This window comes from Sorex araneus, chromosome 1 (genome assembly GCF_027595985.1).
Source record: "Sorex araneus isolate mSorAra2 chromosome 1, mSorAra2.pri, whole genome shotgun sequence".
Classification (NCBI taxonomy): Eukaryota; Metazoa; Chordata; class Mammalia; order Eulipotyphla; family Soricidae; genus Sorex; species Sorex araneus.
This window is the reverse complement of record NC_073302.1, coordinates 329,541,024-329,565,774: the sequence shown is the minus strand read 5'-3', so window position 1 is coordinate 329,565,774 and position 24,751 is coordinate 329,541,024. Positions and strand designations below refer to the sequence as shown.

General features: G+C 44.7%; 1 protein-coding gene across 1 annotated transcript in view; it reads right to left on the bottom strand.

Annotated features, from left to right (window-relative positions):
* Positions 1–24,751, bottom strand: part of PRAG1 (PEAK1 related, kinase-activating pseudokinase 1) — a 50,525-nt gene that overhangs the window by 14,528 nt on the left and 11,246 nt on the right. Inside the window, exon 4 of the mRNA XM_055144180.1 lies at positions 9,159–9,316. Within this exon, the coding sequence (XP_055000155.1) occupies positions 9,159–9,316 (158 nt within the window). The remainder of the gene's footprint in view (positions 1–9,158; positions 9,317–24,751) is intronic.

Here is a 24,751-nt window from a genome sequence, read left to right as displayed (position 1 = left end):
TCAAAACCCCGAAACAAAACAAAAAAGTCATCAAACTCCAAACTCTTCTACTTTGGAGCTCAACTCTTTTCTGTCTTTCAGTAAGCCCCTCTTTCTCTTCAGAAGAGAAGCATAGAGGTGAAGAGGCTAGAATAGCCTCTCACTTTTTCACCCTTTCACTTTTTCCTCCAAAGGAAAATTATGCAACCGCTGGTTTGGTTCCACTGTCACAACAGACTCAACTCTAGATGGCTTTATGAAAAAAAAAAAAAAAGCAGGGCACACCTTCAAAACAAATGCTTGGTTTTTCATAAAGGTTGCATGATCTGAAAATGGAAGGGTACTGTTAGCATTTCACAGATAGATGGAAAATGTGGCATTTGTGAGGAATCTCTCTGGACCACTTTACCATCCCTGTAAACAATAATCAAGACGTGAATGCAATTTACATGCAAAAAAATAAAAGAAGAAGAAGAAAAAGCAAAACTGTCTGGGTTTGGAAAATCAGCTAACGGAAAATAGCCCCCACCTCCAGCCCACGTGTGGTTCTGAAATCATGATCTTTGAATCTTCACTTGAAACATAATCATTAAAGGTTTTCTTCCAGATTAACAGTCAAAATTATAAGTTAGTTTAAAGCACTTCCACATTCTGCTGATGGTGGTAAAGCTGTACTGTTTTAAGGATAATGTAGTAACACCTATTTTCAAAGCACATATATTTTGACACAACAATTCCTCTGCTTCTAAGAATTAATCTTCCCAAAGATATTTAAATCATGCAAATGTATGCCACAGGATCTTACTGTAGCCTCGTACCAAAAATAACCTAAACATGCATTGGAAAGAGAAGGGCTTAATTAATACACTGAAGCATTAAAAAAATGAAACAGATCTAGAGGTTCTGATTTGAACAACTTTCAGATACACTAAGTATAAAAATGCATAGGAAATTTGGGCGGTTATTTTTTTGGGGGGACCAGGGGAGACGGCTCCATGACCTTTGGTCAACCGGGACAGCAATTCAATAAGGAGGGGTTTGAGAATGTGCCACTGCTAAGGGGGATTGTCCAGATCTCAGGGGACCTCCAGGGCTATTCCAGGCAGTGCTTCAGGGGTCTCCAGAACTGCCTCTAGAAATACTCAGGGGAACCATGTGGTGCCAGATAGCCAATCAGGATTGGATGTATGCAAGGCAGGTGCCTTTAACCCCTATACTATCTCTCAGACCTCAGAAAAAAATTGTGGCATTTAAAATATGGATAAATTACTGTGAGATGTAGCACTGTCTTTAGCGCTGTCATCCCATTGTTTATCGAGCGGGCACCCCTAATGTCTCCATTGTGAAACTTGTTGTTACTGTTTTGGCATATCGAATATGCCATGGGTAGCTTGCCAGGCTCTGCCATGTGGGCAGGATACTCTCGGTAGCTTGCCAGGTTCTCCGAGAGGGACAGAGGAATTGAACCCAGGTCAGCCACATGCAAGGCAAACGCCCTACTTGCTGTGCTATCGCTCCAGCCCAACTGTGAGATGATGACAGAAAAATGTCCAAGCAGTGGTGGAAGCTGCGATGGGGTGCTCTTTTTAGTCCCTATCTCACTCTTTCCTGTTTGAATTTTTATCAAGACATCACGGACTAATGTCACCGAACATGACTGAAGTAACGGTTCAGGATTTAGTTGCTAGGAGAGATGAAGTCATGAAATTTGCTTATAAATGGATAGACATGGAGAGTATCATGCTAAGTGAAATGAGTCAGAAAGAGAGGGACAGACATAAAAGGACTGCACTCATTTGTGGAGTATAGAATAACATCACATGAGATTGACACCCAAGGGCAGTAGACACAAGGACCAGGAGGATTGCCCCATAGCTGGAAGCCTGCTTCATAAGTGGAAGGGAGAAGGCAGATGGAATAGAGAAGGGACCACTAAGAAAATGATAGCTGGAGGAATCAGTCGGGATGGGAGATGTGTGCCGAAAGTAGATAATGGACCAAACATGATGACCTCTCAGTGTCTGTGTTGTAAGCCATAATGCCCAAAAGTAGAGAGAGAGTATGGGGAATATTGTCTGCCATGGAGGCTGGGGGAGGGTGGGAAAGGTGGGGTATACCCGGGATATTGGTGGTGGGGAATGTGCATTGGTGGAGGGATGGGTGTTTGATCATTGTGTGATTGTAACCCAAACATGAAAGCTTGTAACTATCTCACAGTGATTCAATAACATAAAAAAAATAATAAAGGGAATCATTAGAGATGAAGCAACCACTTCCATGATACTGTAAAGGTCTAGGCCAGAGGCAATGTTGAAAAAGAATTTCTTTGCCTTGGCAAAGAGGCTGTTGAGGGCAATACCAGCCCCAGTACTGAGGGGCAGGAGTGGACATCACTGTTAAAGCCAAGTGTGGCTATAGCAACATGGCAGACCACATGGTGGTCCACTAGGCCTACCAGAAGTAAGCACTCCCAGGTCCACCAGTCCCAGCAAGAGCACTAGAGGAACAGTGAGGACTTCAAGTGCTGGGGAGTCCCTCTACTGTATTTTCCACTCTACCTCTGCGCATCCAACACATGGAGAGGCTTAGGAAGCCCTACTGGGTCACATACCACCAATGAAGTACACGCACGGTACTACTCCTGCCCCCCAAAATAGAATGGCCTTGCCTTTGGGGTGGGTTATCCACCCTCCAGTTACAGGCATCCCTAGACAGACCCCAAGGCTGTTCCTACAGGGCTTGGGGTCAGGGGTGGGATGTTGGTGGGTGCTGTATAATGTAGGTGGCACCAAGTCTCTTTAAGATTAGACTGGGTCCCTCAAGGATCAAGTCAGAAAACATTTTTAACCATCACTAAACGCTCTTTTGAGACAGAGGATTTTAGATCCCTTTTTCAGGATTTTTGTATTTGAAAACATGATTTCCTTCTGCAGAGTCTCAAGTAACGTTCTGTATGGCGGAGCAAATGCTTAGTGGACATGAGGCTGGCACTCTGGCCAATTGATGTCACATCTCTGTAGACTGAGTGTCTTTCCCCTGACAGGTCACTTTCCTTCTCCCTGAGCCCTTCTCCACAGAATTCCTCCCCAAAGCACTTAGCACCACATGACAGTGACATGCTACCACTCTGCCTCATTACCATCTCTCCCAGCCAGAATGTAAATTTCTGAGAGAAGGGACTGGGTGTTTTTTTTGTTTTGTGTTGTTTTTCTGGAGCCACCAATATAGCACAGAGTTTGCATGCTATATACATTTATCAAATCAATGACCAAATTCACAGTCGTATTATAAATACCTACATAGCATTACTTTTGGGAAAACCAATCTGACTACTTAGAATCAAGATCTTTAAATTTAAACATTTCTGATTTGCTATCTATAGAAACATCATCTGGTTACATTAAAAAAAAAATCCCTAGTATGTACTTCCATGTGAGCATATACTATAGTCACTATATACTTGAATCTCTCATCTTTGTTTTGCCAACTGAGCACTTGCTAATCCACTGTGAAAACCTGGTACCCACAGGTGCTGGAATTTTAATGTTCTAAATCAAAAAGAAAACTAAGGGCCTTTGAGAGCACAGGCCTTACGGTGCTTGGCTTGTGCACAACCAACCTTGGCTCAATCCCTAGCACCAAAAAGGTCTGCTGTGTCCACTAAGAGTGATCTCTGAGCACAGAGCCAGAAATAGTCCTTGAGCATCACCTGGTGCAAAACCCTCAAAAAAAAGAAAATAAAAAGAAAATGATCTTAATGCAACATAAGATTTGCACATTTAAAAGTATCCATTTGGGGTGAGGAGATTGTTCGGCTCTCAGGCCTATGCTTTGCATACTGGAGCCCCAGGTTCAATCCCCAGGACATGATCCCTGGGCACTTCTGTCTGTGGCCAAACGAAAAACAGCCATTTAAGGCACAAGTCTTCTGCTGATTATTTCTTTTGTGACCATTTCTGATGATTTTTTGGACCAGCAGTTTTCAACTACCATGGACCAGTGGTGGTAAGAAGAAATTTCCTGCCAGTCTGTGCAAGAGCTTGTGCTACTTAATATGCTACTTAATATGCAACAGCTACAAGAACTGTGTAGAGGAAAATCCTGTGGCTTGGCACTGGTTCTCCTCTTCTAGATTGGCACTGGCCAGGTGAAAACCACACTGAGATGATCACTTCCCCTCACTCCCATTCATCCACTCACTAGAGGCACCTTCCCCTTGGTGCCATTCATGAATCATCCTGATCCCTGGAGTCAACTACCCCCAGTCCATGCAAACCAAACAACTGCTTAGACAGATGCAGCCTTCCCTGGAGCTGACTCATGAGACATCTGAGCTGCCCATGTCGACAAATGAGCTAGGAGATGGGTAGGGGGTGTTTGGAAAACAATATGTGCACTTCTCAAAAAGCTAGCAATTGAGCTTCCTTCTGTCCCAGCAATACCATGGCTGGGAATATATCCTAGGGGCTCATTCACTCCTATGTTCAGTGCAGCACTATTCTCAATAGCCAGAATCTATAAACATCCTGAGTGCCCAAGAACAGACAACTGGATAAAGAAACTATGGCACATTTACACAGTGGAATACTACGCAGTCACCAGAAAAAATGAAGTCATGAAATTTGCTTATAAATGATGGACATGGAGAATATCATGCTGTGTGGATTGAGTCAGAAGGAGAGAGAACAGACATACAATGACTGCACTCATTTGTGGGATATAAAAGACGTAGTATGAGACTAATACCGAAGAACAGTAGAAATGTGGAAGCCTGCCACAAGTGGGAGGAGAGGGGAGTTCAGAAAGAGAAGGGACCACTATGACAATAATACTTGAAAATGACCACTCTGGACAAGAATTGAGTGCTGAAAGTAGGTAAAAGGATATATATGTATGTATACATATATATATATATGTATGTATATATACACATCACTGTGTCACTGCCATCCCGTCTTCATTGTGAGACTTGTTGTTACTGTTTTTGGCATATCGAATACACCATGGATAGCTTGCTAGGCTCTGCCATGGGGGCTAGATACTCTCGGTAGCTTGCTGGGCTCTCCAAGAAGGATGGAGGAACCAAACCCGGGTCGGTCGTATGCAAGGCAAACGTCCTACCCACTGCATAACAGTGACAGTGATAAGTGATATATATATAGGGCTGGAGCGATAGCACAGCCGTTGGGCGTTTGCCTTTCATGTGGCCGACCCAAGTTCGATTCCTCCGCCCCTCTCAGAGAGCCCGGCAAGCTACTGAGAGTATCGAGCCCGCGCGACAAAGCCTGGCAAGCTACCTGTGTGTATTGGATATGCCAAAAACGGTAACAATAAGTCTCTCTCATATATATATATATATATATATATATATATATGTATATACACACAAACAACTTTTGTCCAGTTGTTTTATATATATACATATATATATACATATATATATGTGTGTGTGTGTATCTGTATTGCAAGCCAAATGCACAAAAAAAAAAGAGCAAGAGATCGAACAAGTGAGCATGCAAGAAAGCAAGTTTGGGGGAGGGGAGGAAGAGAAGAAAAGTGCCTACCATAGGAGACTGGCATGGTAGGGGAGGGAGGGAGACTGGGGACTTTGTGGCACTGTGGTGGGGAATATACTGGTGAAGGGACGGGTGTTGGAACACTTTGTAACTGTGTATCTCCTATGATTCAATTAAAAATATAACAAAAAGAGATGGATAGGAGAGAGACATGACAAGGAAAGGATATATATATGTATATATATACATATATATTGAATATATATATTGTATATATATGTATATATATTTATATATATATAAACAGGCCAGCTATTACCCTGGCCTGTTTATATATATATAAATATATAATATATATTCAATTAAAAATATAACAAAAAGAGATGCATAGGAGACATGACAAGGAAAGGATATATATATGTATATATACATATATATTGTATATATATATTGTATATATACAATATATATATTGTATATGTACAATATATATGTATATATACATATATATTGTATATATATTGTATATATACAATATATATATTGTATATATATGTATATATATCCTTTCCTTGTCATGTCTCCTATGTATATACATATATGTTGTATATATATTGTATATATACAATATATATATTGTATATATATGTATATATATCCTTTCCTTGTCATGTCTCCTATGCATCTCTTTTTGTTATATTTTTAATTGAATATATATATAATATATTTATATATATAAACAATATTATATATTTATATATATATAAACAGGCCAGGGTAATAGCTTGTAAATACAAAGTTTAGACAAACTCAAATAGCGCAACAGAGTTCAATTATGTTTGTTTTTTCTTTTAAAGTTTAAAACTCAAGGCTGGAGAGATAGTGCAGGGGTTAAAGTGCATACCTGCTTCAGTCTCACAGGGTCTCACAAGCAGGGCTGCGTCTGTCCCTGGAGGTCCCTGAGCACCAATGGGCGTGGCCCTGGGGCTTCCTGGCATTGCAGGGGCACCTGAGAAATTCCTAACAAACAGAGTCCTAGCAGTGTTGCAACCTCAGGCCCTTGCACTGAATCACCTGCTCAGTTGGCAAAGAATCTCCAGAAAGGGCCACTGAGCCTCTGAGCCCCTCCCAGAAAACAAAATCAAAAATTTTTAAAACTTAAGTTATGGGTAAGCAGGAGAATGGGGACTTGGGAATGAAAGACGGCTGTGCACGAGCAGATCTAAAACCTGAGGGGTCAAAAACTCACGTAACACAGGTCAGCCCATACTGAGGATGTAGGAAGTTAACAAAAAGGGAAGTCACTTTTAGGAATCAACTTTTGCCAACACAATACACGGTCCACTGGTGTCTGACTTAACACAGAGCACTATGGAGGTCTGTACTTGACTGGTTCCAGGGAACCTTTCCCTATATGAGTCACTGAGTCTAGAAGATGTGATGTATACTGTCCCAGCTATGAGGGCAACCGGATTGAGCAGAAACTCAGACAGCTGTGCTAGGGCAGCTCGGAAGCAAACCTTCTTGGTTAATGATAAGATGAACAGCGAATTTCATACAGTTCAAAACCAGTGGTTCCAGTAGCCTGCAGATTAATGTTGAAGAGATGTTTCGAAGGAGCGGGAGGGAGGTAGAAGGGTGTGGAGAGAGCACGCAGCCTTCAGGTGAATGGTCAGTTTCAAAGCAAGATTCTGGGTAGAGAGCACACACAGAGGCCAGAGAAAGCTTGCGCTCGATGAACAGTCAGAGGGTGATAATATGGTTTATATGTTTGATCTTAAGAATACAAATGTTGAAGTGCACTTCCACAGCCTAACTAGCTGATGATAAAAGAATCATCATGAAAAGGACTCCTTTTAATTTAACTATAACCCCACTGTGGCCTCTATTTCCCACCCCACAAATTGGCTTCAAGAATGTGCCCAGTCCAACTTCCTGCTTCCCCAACCTCATTCCCCAGGTCCCCCTTATCTGCTCCCCCCCCAATATACACTGCTGGCCCCAGGCCTTTGGCCCCCTTATTGTTCCCTTAGCTGGCAAAGGTCTTTTCTTCTCCCTCCACCTACTCAATTCTTATAGGATAACATTAATTTGTCCTTCCTGCCTTGCCACAAGGAACTTAGGTTTACTGGGTTACTCTCATCACAAGCAGGGTCCCAACAAGGGACTGGATGGACCCAGGGTAAGTTGTGAGCTATGTGCTACCCTGACATCGAAATGGGCCAGGTCAAAATGCCATGATGCTTAACTAAAACCATACCTCTGAGAGGTTCCCCTGAATGCTTCCTAGATCAGTGCTCACTGACTCCCCTGTGTTCTGGAAGTCTTTAGAAGCACACATGCTCTGGGCAGCCGGGTGTCTTAGCTGATCCCATCCCACTCCCAAGCCTTAATCTTATCTCCTTGCCAGTCCTAAAGAACCCTGAGTGCGAACACCTCAGTTCACAGGCTCTGCCCAGCAAAGTGCTGAGCCGATGTATCACCACCACTGCAGGGCCCTGGAGGCAGACGACTCCCCCAGAACTGGCCACAGACAGTCCCCAAGGACAGACCAAGGGCATCAGCACAGGGTCAGATGGTTTAATGTGCCTGGCCCAGCCCACGATGGGATCATCTGCCTTGTGGATGCTTTGCACATTCGGCTGGGAAAAGGAGAAAAGACAGAAAAGGTTTTGCTTTTCCAGAAACCTGTAGGAAAAGCAACCCTCCTTTTGCCCCATTCCACCCAAGCTCTAGCCAAAGTTTCCTGTTTTTGAGCCCAAGTGAGCAGAAAATCGCCATGAGAACACGCCATAAGCTGACTTACAACATAGGCCTCTTTCCTCATATTTTACTTATGATACAGACAGAAAAAATATGTGGGCGACAGTAAACTGACAAGGGAAACCCCTGCTCCAAAATTATCTAGAGATGAAATGCTCCTGGGGGAATGAGAGAGGAAGTCATGTGAGCGCTGGTTGCATCCCCCCATGCCAAAGCAGGTCCAAGGAAAGGCAGAGAGGACTCACACATGCAAGAAGGCTGGACAGATGAAAGCTCCCAGTGTCTCTTCTGAAACTTTATGCATATCAGTGGTTTGGAGATTCAAGTGTGGCTAAGAGAAATGAGTATATGAGAAGTAGACAAGAGAAAAAAAGAGAGCTCCCTTCCGGGGCTATGGCCAGTCAAGACAGACCCACACAGGAGCACTACAGCTTTATCCTGAATGTGGAATTGTTGCTGGTTTGATGAACATTCAAGTAAGCACCTCTATATTCACAAAAATGTGTGTATGTGTGAGAGACAGACACACACACACAGTGAAACTTGTGATTGGCAAGTACCCAGCCCCTGAAAACTGATCCAAGTCTGAGAACAGACCATATACACGGAACACACAAGAATCTAGAGTCTTTGAAATACTCTTAACTCCCACCTCTTTCCACCTTGCCTCCATGCAGATGCACACACAACTGGAAAAGGCCTTGTAGGATGAGGTACCTGGTCCTAGATTCACCTGAAAATGAACTTCCACTGCTCCTATGCAAAGCCCATTTCAAGGGGGAAACTGGATTTGGGCAGTGGAGCAGGCTCAGCTTTGCAGATCCTGACTCTCAACCACCCAGGTGTGGCACAGCAGACCTGAGGGAACCCATGTCTCCCTGTCAAGGGCCAAACTGTTACCTCCATCGCTGCAGGTCCTGGAGTCAGAGGCCAGGCTGTCCGTGGAGCCGGCAGTGAAGCTGACTTGGGCACCCCGGAAGGACGGGCTGAGGCTTTCCGTGGAGCCCTGGCTCACTTTTTCCAAATCAGAGCTGCTCTTGTTCATTTTTAATAGGTGCCTGGAAAGTGTAAAAACAAACAAGAGGAAGCATTAAAATTTAGTTTCTGTTTAAAAAAAAAAACAACACAGGTGTATAGATCCAAGAACGTGCAATGCTCTTGAAACCATGCCAGCAAGTTCTGAACAAATCATTCTGCGGAGAGACAACTGTGGCTCTTCTGAAACCTTAGACACATGAGTGGTTTAGAGACTCCAGTGTGGCTAAAAGAAACGAGTGTATTAGAAGTAGACAAGCAACCAGATCAGTCTTCAGGTTCTGCCCAAACATTCACCAACTCCACTATACCCTGAATAACATTTCTATAAAGAATTAAACATTATTCTGCACATCAAAGTATAGAGAAATGAGAGACTGGGACACTTTTGCAAAATTAAAGTACAAGTGAATCATAAGTTAGGACTAAAAATATGGAAATTTTTTTTGGGGGGCAGGCACTCTTTTCCCTTAGGTTATTCCTTAAAATTAAGGAAAATTTTATTTACATTTTCACCAGACATCTAGTATAATGCTGAGATAAATCACTCAACCATAACCCTTATTCCAGTTCAAGGAACCCGCCTAGATGTCTAAGGCATCTGCCCTTAGGCTTTCTATAAAATCTTCAGTTTCACTCATCAGTAACACTGATCTATTGGGCAAAAGAATGCCAAGTTCAAGAAAAAAAGAAAAAAGAGTTCCTTAGAGAAAAGAGTTCCATTATTAGGTAGAGCATTTAGCTTATTGATTTTCTTCTTCACCTTTTCCAAGGGCTACATGAATATTCACCATGACCTGATATTTTCACCACTAAGTGAAACAGACCATGATCAATCAGGTTCTGGCCCTGTTGGTGGTAACCCAGATTTGTATGAACTGATACATCAGATGGCATTCCTGTTCCTACTGCCTCAGCTCTATCGGTCAGTATCTGGGTAGGAAATATAGAATGTGGTATTGATTTGGCATCAGAGCTGCCTTATTTAATGCTCATGACCTTACAGTCAAGACAATATCGATCTTTGTGTTCAACATGGAGAGACCAGATATTGGTACTCACTCACTGGAATCCCTGGTTTCCTAACAGAAGAACTGGCAGAAAGTTTGTTGCCATGAAAAGCACTGTCTAGAAACATGTCCCTCTCCTCACTCCAATCCTGAGGCAATGTTTTAAAGCTGTCAAAGCTCAAAATCACAGAGGTGGCAATGATGCCTATAATAGCACTCTTTATATTTCACTGACACTGCAGGAACTTGCAAATATCAAATCTTTAGGAAGTGCTATGGCCATAGAGTGTCTTTGTTTTGCCCTCTGGCAACATGAAATCATAGGAAGTTTCATAACTTATTCTTTATCCTTATTGGATCCATCAAGAATGGCTTTCTCAGATGAAGTCAGGGTATGAAGTTGTAGAAAAAAAAAAAAAGATGACTCCTTTGTCAAGCAGAAGAGCCCAGTTCTATCAACACCCAAGCCTGGACCCTATAAAGTGCTCTCTGGAGTCTTTTGGTCCTTGGACCATAAAGTTGTCTAGGGACAAATACCAACAGTACAGCTGAAAAGACACAGCCCCTGACTCCATAAATTCAGAAAAACACACAACGAAATGCATGGAAGTAGACAAAGCTACAAAACTGATAAGAGTGCACAGGTTTGCGCATGTGCGTGCATTCGTGCTCACACACGTATTTAAAGTAAAGGGCCGGAGTGGATGCGGGGGTGGGGGGGAGGGCTTAAGGTGCTGCTTTCATGGGAGTTCTAATAGTGGTACTGCATATGATGCCCCCCATGCCCCCCACCACAGAGTCAGTGCCAGGAGTAAGTCCTGAGCACCACTGTAACCCCTCAAACCAAAACATAAAAAAAAAAAAAGATAAAAGTGAAAACCAAGCACTAAAAGAAGAATTCTCAAGGGCCAGATGCACAAAGGAACTCTCAGGTACAGAGCAGGAGAGCAGGGCAGGGATGTTTGAACACTAAGTATGGGTTTGCTGTGGGTTTGGGTAGACACTTTTTAGAGAGAAAGTCAGATTGCAAGAGCAGGAAAACCTGGAGCCAGGGCCTAACTGTTTCCTGTTTTATATTTTAAAACAATTTCTAGATGTTACATTTTATCAAATGCCTTTACCATCTCGCCTATAAAAAGATACGATTTCCTCCTTTGTTTTGTTAGTGGGATCACTGTCATCCCTTTGCTCATCGATTTGCTTGAGTGGGCACCAGTAACATCTCCACTGTGAGACTTATTGTTACTGTTTTTGGCACATCAAATATGCCACGGGTAGCTTGCCAGGCTCTGCTGTGCAAAGTTCCACTAATAACTTTCCTTAAATCGACCCAGGCTTACACACTCTGCATGTGTGTATTATACCACCGATTACAGGATTTATTTTAATAAAGTTCAATTTCAGTTGATTACATTACATTCAAATGTGAGGCTTGCTCATTATTTCACTCTCTCGAGCTATTCTTATTCTATATCTTGGGGATAAAGGTTTAGTTAGACTCACCAACTGACTTTTCTGACCCACATTGTTTGCTCTCCCAGAGGCAAGGACAAATGACATTCTGGGTTTGCACATCAACGCAGCGCAAGACCCCACTTATTTTAACAAAAGACACTTTGCTCCAGCTGGAGAGAGAATACAGGGATTAAGGCCTGCACATGGCAGACCAGAGTTGGATCCCCAGCACTGCATATGGTGGTCCCCGATATCACAGGAGTGACGCCTGAGCACAGAGCCAGGAGTACAGGAGTAAGACCTGAGCACTGCCAGTGTGGCTTCAAAATGCAGAGAGAGAGAGAGAGAGAGAGAGAGAGAGAGAGAAGAAAGAGGAAAGAAGAGACTTTTCTCTCATTTATAATCAACTGATTTGTCTGTTATGAAGCTGGTATGCTCCCATCTCTAGGATAAAAACCTGGTGTCATGAAATGTAAGGAAGTGGCTTCAATGGCCCCAGCCACAGACTCTGGGTGGTGAATAACAGTCTTATCAGCTGCAGGAGTCCTCAGCCCACACAGATGGCTTTGCTCTTGCCTGGTGATAAATGGCTTGTTCTTGCTCTGACTTCCTTCCCTGCCTCCCCCATTGATTAGACACAGTCACAGGCGAGTAAGGTGAAATGCAGGGCCAACCCCCCCACCCCGCCTGGGGGGAGTCTTGGGAGACTCCCCGCCCTGCAGCTGCCGCCCTTTGCTTTCAGAATGCCTTTTTCCCCCCATTGTCTTGAGAAAAAGAAACCTTGCCAGACTTTTCTCCCTACAGGAGGGGTAGAAAGCTGAAATTAAAAAAAAAAAAAAAAAATCCAGCCGGAAGGGCCATCTGCCAGACTTCCTCATTTGTAGGAACAAGGTCCTCTAAAAATACTCCTGGAGCTTCTCAATGACAGAAAAGCTCCATGGAGTCTGGACACCCCCGTGGGGGTCTCCAGCTTCACAGGGCTAAGTGCCGGTGGGTCACATTTGCACACAGGCGTTTGGTGGAGGGCGGGCAGAAGACACAAACATAAATTTAGTTGATCACTAACCCCCAGACCTCAATCCCAGCACCAAGATTTCAGAGCGGCCAAATTCACTCTGAAGGCTTGGATTTCTGAGTAGCTCTGTAATACCAGAAAATTCCACATACTTTTTTGTTTGTTTGTTTCCCAATTGCCAAGAAGGAGCGACAGAGACAAACCTAGTCGTGCCGAAATTAAAGAACTGAGACTGTCTTACCATCCAAGACTCAAGCCGGAGGTGCGTCCTCAGCAGGAGGGCCTCCCTGAGCCCTGTGGCCAGTGGGGGAGTGTCTGTGGGGTCCCGGGAGCTGCTCAGAGGATGAAGGGCTGCTTCGGAGACACGCGAATGTCTTGCAGCCAGCTGTGAAAATCACCAACTCTGAGCTGTCCAGGGCCTCTCAGTTCCTCTCTGACTTTTCTACAAAATCACTTCCTGCAAAAGCAGGAAAATGGGGACGGCTCGGCCTCCGTGACCTGTGGCTTTCTAATCTTCAATTGTCTTGTGGGACTCCATCATTAGAGGCGATTCAAGGGTATGAGGTTTCATATCGTTATACACCACCCTTCCTGGAGCCCGAATCATTACACCATTCAAGCTGAAACTCGGGGTTGCCTTTGGGAGAGTACCCTGGTTTTTATGTCTCTGATGGCTGTGTGAACTGCAGGAGCCCCCTCCCCTGACTGTCTGCCCTGAGTACCATTTGCAGGGTTTTCCAGCCCATACAAACAGTCCACACTGCACTGAGCACTGTTGGGTTAGGGGGACCCCAGAGTGTGTAGAGCTGAAACCACGCTACAAAACTTGCACCTGTTAGATAAACATTTTATGAAGCTCCTCTAAAGTATAAAAAGTGTTCACATCTCATCTTCTGATAAGAATTACAGCCATGGCGTACAAGCATCCTGAATGGTATGGAGGTATCGTAGCTATCATATTGGATTGGCTCAATCATCCGTGAGAAAGAAATATAAATGCAGATTTTCTCTGACAACCTCAGTTTCAAATATTTGCCCCCTCCATGCCTATACTTTTGAGCACAGGCCTGGATTTCCTGTTTGGAAACAAGACGATCAGTGTTTTGGTTACTATGCTGCTACCTCCCTTCATGTATACTTCCTGTTATAGGGCGAGTTGCTCACTGACCTCAAAGCATCCTCAACCCACCTCTTCTTTCACCACCTCAAGAGTCTTTCCTTTTCAAACCTTCTCCATTCTCAAAAGCTGCCAGCATAGGTATCACTTACCTACAAATCCTTCCCAAACCTTCTCCCTCCGTTCTCTCTGAAACTCACACTGAACTGAGCCTGGGTCCCATCATGGAGCATTTGGCTATAATGCCAATGAGCTTAGTCTCCATTTTTCATGTTGCTAATGCCAAATTATAAACTTTTGGAGGAGCGGGAGTAGTCAGGACAAGCTGGAACAAGGAGTGATTATTTAACCTTTCTTGATTAAGTTTATCTGCCTGTGTTTCAATAACTCGGGGGCATTTTAGAATGATGAATGTTTCCTTTAAGAAAGAATCACGCTTGCCCGGCAACACTTGCCAAAGGCAGGGACACTGAGGGAAGCGCAGGAAAGCCGGATTCAGGAGCAGAATCTTCTTCTGTCTACAAAACACAACCTTTCCCAAATATCCTGAATTTGCACAACTTCTAGCATGTTTGAAATTTTTCTTCCTAGGAGATAAGGTGAAAAGGGTGTAAAATATACCCAAAAGGGCAAGAGTTCAAATTTGCTGGTGGTGTTGCTTGTCTTGTTCTGGACTGCTTTTCTAACTATGGTAGTCTTGGATAGAGATGCTAAGGAAGTTATTTCTCGAGCACCACCTGAATGGACCCCGGGCTGCAGTGTGCCCAAGGACCAGGTGTTCCCCCATGGATTTATGAGCAGGGACAAAAACTAGGAAATCAGATTCATCTGGGTCAGGCCAGGGGACCACCAGATCATCACGGTCCCCGGGAAGCAGGTTTGCTAACTTGCATTTGTTGATCATATACTTGGGACAGCAGGAGATGGGAAGCTGAATCCAAAAGCCCTTTGGTTCGAATTCAAGTTGAAGGCATTTTCTATTCAGTAAAATGAGTTAATAATAGGAATAAAATCACACTTATTATTTTAAAGATGGGGTCATGCACACAAACGTTTAGGCTGATTAGTTTCAGACAAGGATCAAAAAACTTAAATCAGCTGAAGAGAAGTTTCTAGGTGGTTCTTCCCTGATCATACATACAGATAGATTTTTGGAAAGGAGAGATATGACTACTTTCGAAAGATGGTGTTTTAGGGGTTTGAAAATGGAAGTCCTTTATCTGTGGCCCCAGCATTTCCCTGGGGACTTAGGAAGCTCGGGGCTCCTGGGAGCTGTAGCGCTAGCGTGGATGGCTGGCGGATGGCTGGCATTCCAAGCGTGGGAGGTCTCAGCCAAATCTGCACACAGGAAGACTGGTTGGTGGGCTGGTGAGAGGCAGGTCTACGCCACTCAAGCACTCTTAGGCCTGGCTCCACCCCCCAGACCACACCACTCTCCTCCCAAAGCTGTGAACAATGAGTCTCCACCCCCTGGCCTGGACAGTCATGGAGCAAATTCTTAAGTGTGTCCACACAGAAGTGGGCAGGTAAGAAGAGAAGATGAGAAAAGAGATGAGTCATGACTGGAGCCACAGACCCAGGAAGGCCACTCCCACCAGCTGTCCTGCTGCCCAGCAGAGAATATAAAAAGAACCTCAGCAACTTTGGGAAGAAGAGCACTGGGGGACTCCTAGCAGCTTTAGCGTACCCCAGGATGAAGCATTCTGCCATCTGGGCTTGGATTCTGCCACCACGGCTAACTGACTGTGGCCTTGGAAAAGACAGTTACTTGAGCTTCAGCTGGCCATCTGTGAAATGATTTAGCAATGGCTTCAGCTGGCAAGGAGTGAAAGATTCAAAAAGTTAATATTTACTAAGTGCTAAAAATGGCACCAAGTATAGGGACACCACAGAGAGCATTTGGTTCCAAACCATGGCTCTAGGGTGAACATCACAATAAAGTGAGTCACAAAATTGCTGTTCTTTGGGCTGGAGCAACAGCACCGTGGGTAGGGCATTTGCCTTGCACGCAGCCGACCCGGGTTCGGTCCCCGGCATTCCATATGGTCCTCAGAGCAATGCCAGGAGTAATTAGTAAGTGCAGAGCCAGGAGTAACCCCTGAGCATTGCCAGGTGTAACCCAAAGAGCAAAAATAAAAATGTTCTGATCTCCTGGTGCATATAAAATTTAGGTCTACACTAGACTATACTTTGTTGAGTGCAATAGCATTGTTTAAAAAGAAACAATTTATACACCTTAATTAAAATGTTTGTTACAGGGGTTGAGAGAGTACAGTGGACAGGGGTACTTGCTTTGCACACGGAGGACCTGGGTTCAACCCCCCAGTACACCATATGGTCTGAGTCCTTCAAGGAGTCATTCCTGAGACCAGGGCCAGGAGCAAGCCCTGAGCACCACAGGGTGTGGCCTCCAAACCTAACAACAACAAACCAATTTAAGCTATTTGCTAAAATATGCTGAAAGATGTTATCAGTTGAGCCTTCAGCAAATCCTAATCTTGCTGCTGGTGGGTCTTGTAAAATATAAAGCACTTGGGGCCCTGGGTGTGCCCAGTGGCAGAGCACAGACCTTAATCTCTGGCACTACAAATAAAAGAAAGAGCCCACAACATCCCACATCTGCAAAGTTCGGTGAAGTGATGTTCAGTGAAATGAGACATGCATGTATAGAGAAAGTGCTAGTTGTAGAGTATGGGGGCGGGGGGGAGGGGGGGGAGCAGCCGCAAATAAATTCAATAGTTCTGAAATGGCAGGACTCTGCTTTCACGCTTTCTTGATAGCTCTACTTTCAGCATTGTACTTGGAAGAGCCCCAGGAGGAGAAAGTTCATCTGAACTAGGAAAACTCCGTTTTAATCTGTGCAGTTAGGATCTTGACATCAGAGTGTAGCCTGAAATGTTCAGACAGACCTTCTCAGCTGTCCAGGTTGCTTAGTTCAGTTATTCCAATTTTTGTTTTGTTTGGGGTCTACACTTGGTGGTGTTTGGTGGGGGTGGGGGTGGGGGTGCCAGGGATCATACCCAGGCAACCCATAGGCAAAGCTGCTCTCAGCCCACTGATCTATCTCTCTGGCTCTATTCAGAGGTGTAGAAATGGGGGCTGGGGAACAGGACGTAAGGCAATTGCTGGCATATGGCCAATCCCTGTTGGATCCTCTGTACCACAAAGAATCCCTGTAGGACTGCCAGGCATCACTCCTAAGCATGGAGCTAGGAATAGCACCTGGGCACCGAGGATTGTGAGTCCCCCACCCCCAGGGTAGAAAAAGAAGACTCTTGTTGGATTACTCTTCCTGCCCCTGCGAATAGGTCTCCCTCCCTTCCTTTCGCTTCCCAACACCCGCCTCTTCCAGCACACAGAGGGCGCAGACCACTGACTAACTGTTCTTTTAACTCGGGCCTGCCATGGTCCTAGTGTTGATTGACTATTTTAGTTGGAACATCAGGTTGCTCTGCACCTGACCAGAACTGTCTTGTCTGTAACCCCAAACCACTGGTTTTTGCAACCCCAAACCACTCCTGCCCTCAGCAACATTATCAAATCAACACTAGTGACCCAGCCTTGAAGGGCAACTACTCTGCTGAGGAAATCTGTACAAAATATGTGTCCTGGTTTCTACCTTTTGTGGTGGGGAATTTGGGCCATGTGTAACACCATTTCCAGAATGAGTCTCGTGTCACACCCTGCTTGGATCCAGTTGGCTGCCCAACAAAGGAAAAGGCCACCTTAGGTATTCCCACCTTCAGGACAGTTCTTGGTCTTTCTTTCCTGCCTCCATCTTCATCTCCCCATCCTCAGCTGTGGCTGAGGCCTTCCCAGTCAGTCTAGGAAAAGGTGCTAGCACCCTGGTCTGAATTTGGGATTGATTCCTCATAAATTCTGATACCAGTTGGGGCCCTGCTACCAAAATTAAATTTTGACACCATTCCGGGTAGCGAGCATGGATGCCAGGTTGTCACCTGGGCTTTTGATCCATCCGCTATACCTAAGAGTTTCCAATATCCATCCCGGTCCTGAGCTCCTGCCACCAAGACATAATTTGACTAGCTTACAGGACTCTAAAACATTTAACTTTCTAGAATACTGGTCCACTCTAAACGGACAGAACTCAAGAACAACAAAATAAAAGAGATGCTGAAGGCAAGAAGGCATGGGGAGAGGATACAGAACTCCCATGCAGTCACGCCCCCCTCATCTCTTTGTTGACTGACTGTCCTCATAGGGTTTTACGGGAGCTTCATTATGGAGGTGTGACTGATTCAATCCTTGGTCACTGGCGACTGATTCAGCCTGGAGCCCAGCCTGCTCCTCCCTACAGGTTTGGGAGATCAGGGTCAAATTTAACTTCGAACTTCCCAATCTAAGCCATTCCCTTAGGATGACTGCCAACTTCAGCCCTGGTTAGGGTCCAAAAGTAAACTTGTCTCAAAATAAAAGACACATTTTTTTTTGTTCTCAGCTCTTTTGGAAATTCCAAGGATTTCAGAAAACTATGCCTGAAGTTGGGCAAAAACGTGTGTGTGTGTGTGTGTGTGTGTGTGTGCGCGCATGTGTGTGTATGCACGTGCATAATTTATATTATACATATTAAAAAATTGTTGGGCAACTGCAAACATCTTCCATTTTTATTCTAGCACAAGACAGCCTAACACTTCCTGCATAACCCACGTATACTTCCTGACATAGCCAGCTCCTGGTAATCCTTGTCCCTAAACTCCCATTCCCCAAAACAGCTGTTCCAAACAATCATCACTTTTGTTTCTATCATCCTCATTTCTGTAGTCTCCCTTTTTGATCTTCACATATTACCAAGAATTTTATTTTATCATTGTTCTTGCTAACAGTGCTAGAAATAAAACATGGGGCCTCACCCATACAGGGCAAGTGTTCAACTGTTGATCTACATCACCAGCTTAATAAGAATCATTTTAAGGGACATTCTCACTAGGCCATTTTTCAAATTCCAGAAACTCTTGTTCCCTTCTCTCCTGATCTTCAAGGTCATATTATTACTTATTAATGTGTCAATTTATATTAACTCTTATTCTACTTCTCCAGTGGAGCCATATTTCCATTTGTTTTGGCTGCCATATGGAACTCCTGAAGAACAGGAGCCGTTCTGAGGGTTTTGTACAACTCAGAACCCACGGTTATATCAATGCCAACATGTGCCTAGGCTTTAGATTTGAGAAGAACTTTTCACAGCACCTGCATTTATAAACAGGTATGAAATGGCTAAATACCAGACTACCAAGAAGTCAGGAGAATCGTTTGATAGCGTCAAACCCAAAAATAACTGGAGAGTAACATACCTAGGTAATAAAAAATGTTTTGGTTTGGGGGCCATATCTGGCTGTGCTCAGGGCTGACTCCTGGCACTGTGCTCAGCTCAGGGATCACTACTGGTAGTGCTCCAAGGACCATATGTGATGCCAGGGATTGAATCCAGTTGGCTGTGTGCCACCAGCATGCTTCACTACCTCTCTAGTCCAAATAATAAAGATTTTAGGGAATCTTCCACCTGGACACGCTCCTTTTCCCTCGCAGGGTATAGCTGCTCTCCCAAGACTGCCTACTGGGCAAGCCCAGAGAACAAGGCTCGCAGGCCAGTAGACAAAAGCTTCTTGGAGCAAAGCTGGGTGGGGCCAGCATGCCCAACTTTTTAGAGAGCTGTTTAGATGAACCAATTTTAGACGTGGGCCTTAAATTTCAGAATTCTTAAATTCTGAAAGCCGCAGGTAGAAAAGACAATGACTATCTTTTCTAGAAAAAAATGGTCCATCGACTGATGAAAGGAAATCCAAGTCCTTTCATGAGCATAATAATGACATCCAAATAACAACCATGAGTTTCTTGCAACACTGCAACACAAGTAGAGAAAATGTTTCCTTGATTGAGTTCCACCCCAAAGAGTGGGCTGGCCACTCTGGGAAGAAAATTCCTCTAATCTCTTGATGGACCTTGATCATATGGCTGGTGTTTGTGCTTTCCAGCCCACTGCAGAAAGCCTGGAAAATATATCCCCAGAGAAGCAAAACCACACCCTAGAATTCCTTGCAACTCGCTGGTGGATGGGGAAAGAAAGTCCTTAGGTGATTTCTACATGAAAGGAACATTCTTGTGGCAAGAGAGGGCTCGCTCCACACACCTGCTCAGCTTTACATTTGAAAAAGTTGGAAAGCCCAGTTGCAAATGTGAAACTTGCAATCGCTGTAGCGTAATTAATCTGTGAAAGGGTGTATTGTATCGACCTGGTGTTTGCCCACCTTGAAGCATTAATAATTATTAACCTCCACTTCTTAGCTCAAGATGACAATGTTTTATTGAGCAAGATCAGCCACAGAATTACAATGGGGTGTCGAATGAAAAAACAGGACACAATCTATAGTTCACTCTGGCCTCCCTACCTCACACCGCTCCCCACTCAATAATCCTCTCCTTAATGCCTACCAGGTGCCAACACTGTGCTACGATACCCTATGGAAAAGTCCAAGTAAAGCACATGTTATAAACCTGGACCTTGTACTGCCAGGAGCTACACACAAGGATCAATTTAATGTGCCTCAAGATGCACTGTGTTTACTGCCAACATATTGGACAACCTAGTTCCAGAAAAATGCTTTGGTGCAAATATTTAAGAGGAATTTTCCTTTCTTCAAAATCTTTTGAGGTCCAAAACAGAGAATTAGGCCCTTTTGGAAAAGCTGAAATCAGCAGTGCCCCTTTCCAGCTCTTGACTTAAGAACTACTCCTTGGCTGGAGTGATAGCAGAGAGCAGAGTGCTTGCCTTGCACGTGGTTGACCCAAGTTTGATCCCGTGCACCCTATATGGGCCTTTGAGCTCACCAGGAATGATCCCTGAGCACAGAGCAAGCAGTCAGGAGAAAGCCCTAAGCACTACCATGTGTGCCCCTCTTAAAAAAAAAAAAAAAGAAAGAGGGGCACATATGCTGTCCGAGCACATGCATGACTGCCACGCCCATGGGGTTCCCAAACACATGTGTTGTCCACATCTCCCCTGTTGAGATATGTACTTTCATTCCTTCAGACTTTTAAAGCTGGACTGTGTACAGTGGCTCTCTCTCCAAGCTGAAGGAGCCCACATTCTCTCTTGATTGCATTTTTTTCTATCTCTTCCCCCGCTTCCTCAAAGCTTCCAAATAACACCTGTCTACCTGTTTTTAAAAGAAAGGAATGAAGGAGGTATGGGAGGAATGGAGGGAGGAAGAGGGAGCAAGCAAAGCAAGCATGCAAGCAATTTTTCTTGAGCATCTAGTATGTACCAGGCAGCAAGTAATATGTTCCAGATGACTACTCAGACTCCTTTCCTTCAAGGAGGTTGATTGACCTTTTTTCCGGTTTTTTTTTTTAGTTTGTTTTGTTTTTGAGCCACACCTGTAAGTGCTCAGGGTGCTCGGGGTCACTCTGGGAGGGGCTCGGGGATCTACCGTGGGTCTCCAGCACGCACTCAGCCCACTGAGTTATCTATCTCTCTGGCCCCTGACCTTTTCCTTTCTTAAAGGTTATTTGCATGGACTAAGCCTGATCTTGGATGGGCCAAAAGACAGGTCAAGAAGTGGCAGTTCCCACCGTGCTCCTTGATACCCATGCTGGCACCTTTGTGCTACTGAGCTGAACACGAGACCCCAGATGCGGTGGGACCAGTCTCATTCAAGAGAATCGAGCCCCTGGAATCACACGGAACACCTGCAGGTCGGCTCTGCCTCAGCCTTTGGGGTCTCCAGGGGCAGGAGCCCTGGAACTGGTCACTTTCCACTCCTTTCACAGAGACCACGAGAGAGATACGCCCGTATGGCGAGAATGAAGGAAAGCAGCTCGGCTCCTTTGCTTCAGCCATGGAAGCGTGTTCAGAGAGGGAGGGAAGGCCCTAAGTACTTTGTATAAATTACTGTTCAACTTATAGGTGTTTTTATATTTTTTCAAATTATAGAAGATGAAGTGAGGAACCAATTTTCATTCTCCCCATCTAGCATCGTTGATGTCCAGTGTTCTCAGGCTCTCTCCAGACACTCGTGGAAAGAGGCCAATGAGTAAATTGCCCCTGGCATGGAGCAGAAATACAAACGTAGATTGTTGATACATGGGCTTTGTTCTATTTGCCAAGCTCTGTGGGGGAGGGGCAGGTTCTCCCCCTGAAGTGTGCGCAGTATTCACCTCCCACCCTACCCCCACCCACCTGACCTCTAGCTGACTTAGTTCAGTTTCGTCCAAAGGAGCTGAACACAGCAGAGAGCCTGGAAGCACAATCCTGCTTTCTTTCCCAAACTGACTTTCCAAACGCCACCTGGGAAAGCCCATGAAAAATCAAGATGATGGGGTTTCCCAGGAAACTTCCACCACCCCTGTTACCTGTGACTGTCAGAAATACCTCCAGAACAGAGCACTGGGTGCCTGACTGTGATCAGATACGAGATTTGGACACAATAATATTCTTATAATATTCCCCTCCTTGGGCGCATGCTGAGACCAGGCTGCAGAAAGGCCATGCTAGGAAGGGGGTCCAGAGACTAACTCCCCTGTCACACTGGCCACCCTCATTTGCTGGGTGGGAAAATAATTTGGGATATTCAAAATGTCCAAAGGCAGACTAGGTCTCTCTGCTCCCTAAAACCCAGGCAGGAGAGGAAAGAGATAGGTCACTGGTTCAAATTACAATTTGCAAGAAAGATAAAGTGAAAACCAAAACATCTCCTTTTCCAGGAGAAACGTTTCTTTCTTTTCATCAGTCTCATCTGGGACAGGCCAGATGACACTAAATGCCCATAAACCTTGTCAGACTTATTCACCTGTCTCCTCTCATTCCACATCTGAGTTCAGGTCTGTTTTTCTAATTTGAGGGTTTTTGGTCAAATGTTTGGGTCTGCACTTAAGCAGATATTTCTCCCTCAACTGCCCTTGTCTCCCCAAAGCCATATCATTTGAAACCAGGTCAGCATGTGCAAAAGAGTAACGGGCAATGCATCTTAATTATAGTCCCCAAACTGCCCCCACTTGCGCTGCTCGTCTCGTTAAACTGCCATCAATCTAAAATGTGACACTTAAGCCAAGAAGTCTATATCCTTTCCTGTCGCCTCCAGTTTTCTAACCAGCAGTGCTCTCTAACCACCTCCAAACTCTCCACCAGATTGGAGCCGATGTAGCTCCGAAGTAGGCAGGAGATGTTAATGAGACAGAATTGCCAACTATCCACCTCACCTGGTCCAGAGGAAGGTAGGGTGCACACTTAACCCCTCCAGAGGGCTATTCAGAGCATGCAGTGGACTTTGAGGGCTTCCGTCTTAGATGGCATTTCAGTAAGAGGTGTCTCAGGAACCCTGATGGCAGTTGACCGAAGACAGTATCTCAAAAAGACAGGTAAGCTATTGCCAAAGTTTCCAGAAGGGAAGACAGTGGAGTCTTAAGTGCTTTCTCAGCACCTCATTTTTGCCTCCAAGTCAGAGTCTGTTTTATGAAACAGGAGCAGAAGTCAAACAGAAAACCATTCTCTGTTCTTCCACAATGGCCCTGGAAAGCAGAGGGCGCTAAGGAACAGGGTGTGGAGACCATCAGCGGATTCATATAGAAGTCCTTTCCCGGAGAATTTGGGCTGGACACAATATACATCCTGACATCTGCCAGCCCTGCTCCCACAGCGGCCAGTCCTCAGCCCCAGGGTCCATTTACCAGGTGAAGACAAGGCAGGAGCCGTGACTGGCTCCAAGGAGCTGCCAATATGTTTCCATGCTGGAAAATCGACATCAGCCTCCCACCATCCCCCAGGTGGTCAGGACACAGCACCAGCCTCACCGGGTGGATTCTGGCCCCTCCTATAGGAACTCAGTAAGTTCCTGCTTCCAGAAAAAGTCAGTGTAGGGGTTCCCCAGCTTGCCCTTTTATCTCCTCATCGGGGAAATGTGATCACAATTTAAGAGATAATGCCAGAGATGCCGTCAACACCTTCCCTCAAAATACACAGTATTCTCATTTATTTTAAATAGTACCGATGTTCTTCTCTTTTTTCTGTTTCCTTAAGCTTGTTCTTTTTATTTTCTACATATTTTTTTCAGTTGTGTTTCTTTTGTTAGTTTTGTTTCTTTAGCCTTGCATGCATCCAGCCAGGATTAAGTCCCTGGCACCCTCATATAGCCAGTAGCCTTGCATGCATCCAGCCAGGATTAAGTCCCTGGCACCCTCATATAGCCTCACCTGGCTATATGAGGGTGCCAGGGACTTAATCCTGGCTGGATGCATGCAAGGCTACAGACCTACCCTTGTTTGTTTGTGTTTCTTGCTATATCTTTTTTTTTTAGTCCTGAAAATAAAGACTTTTTGTCTTTATTTTTATTAAAGCTCTGAAGCCCAGAACTGTCCTGATCCTTACCTGGCTCTCTGTGGCTTTATTACAGAAAACTGAGCCCAAAGACTCTGATCTTAACCTAGATGCTAATGCAAACCCAGCCTGAGTCATGTTACCATGGCGACTGCCATTGCTCCAAGCCCCATGGTTCTCAAACAAGGTTTGCGTTCCTTCTCCAAGACTCACTGGGCTCCTGGAGTTAGGCCAGATCTTTTTCTTAGAGGGTGCAGAGTGACTGCCACGGTAAAAAAAAAAAAAAAAAAAAAAAAAAAAAACCTTAGGGGCCTCTGCCTTTGTACAGCTAACCTTCGCTCTGGATTGCATTTGACAACAGGCTATTACAGACGGATTATGATGTCCCATGTGAGAAAGACCAAGTGGCTTGCTCAGTTCACTGGAGGTGAGAAAAATGCACAAGAACCCAATTTTCTGATGCAGAAGCCTCCCGAGCTTCTTGCTCACTTCCAGAGCCGGAGGCAGAGAGCACCGACTCCATGCCCATGC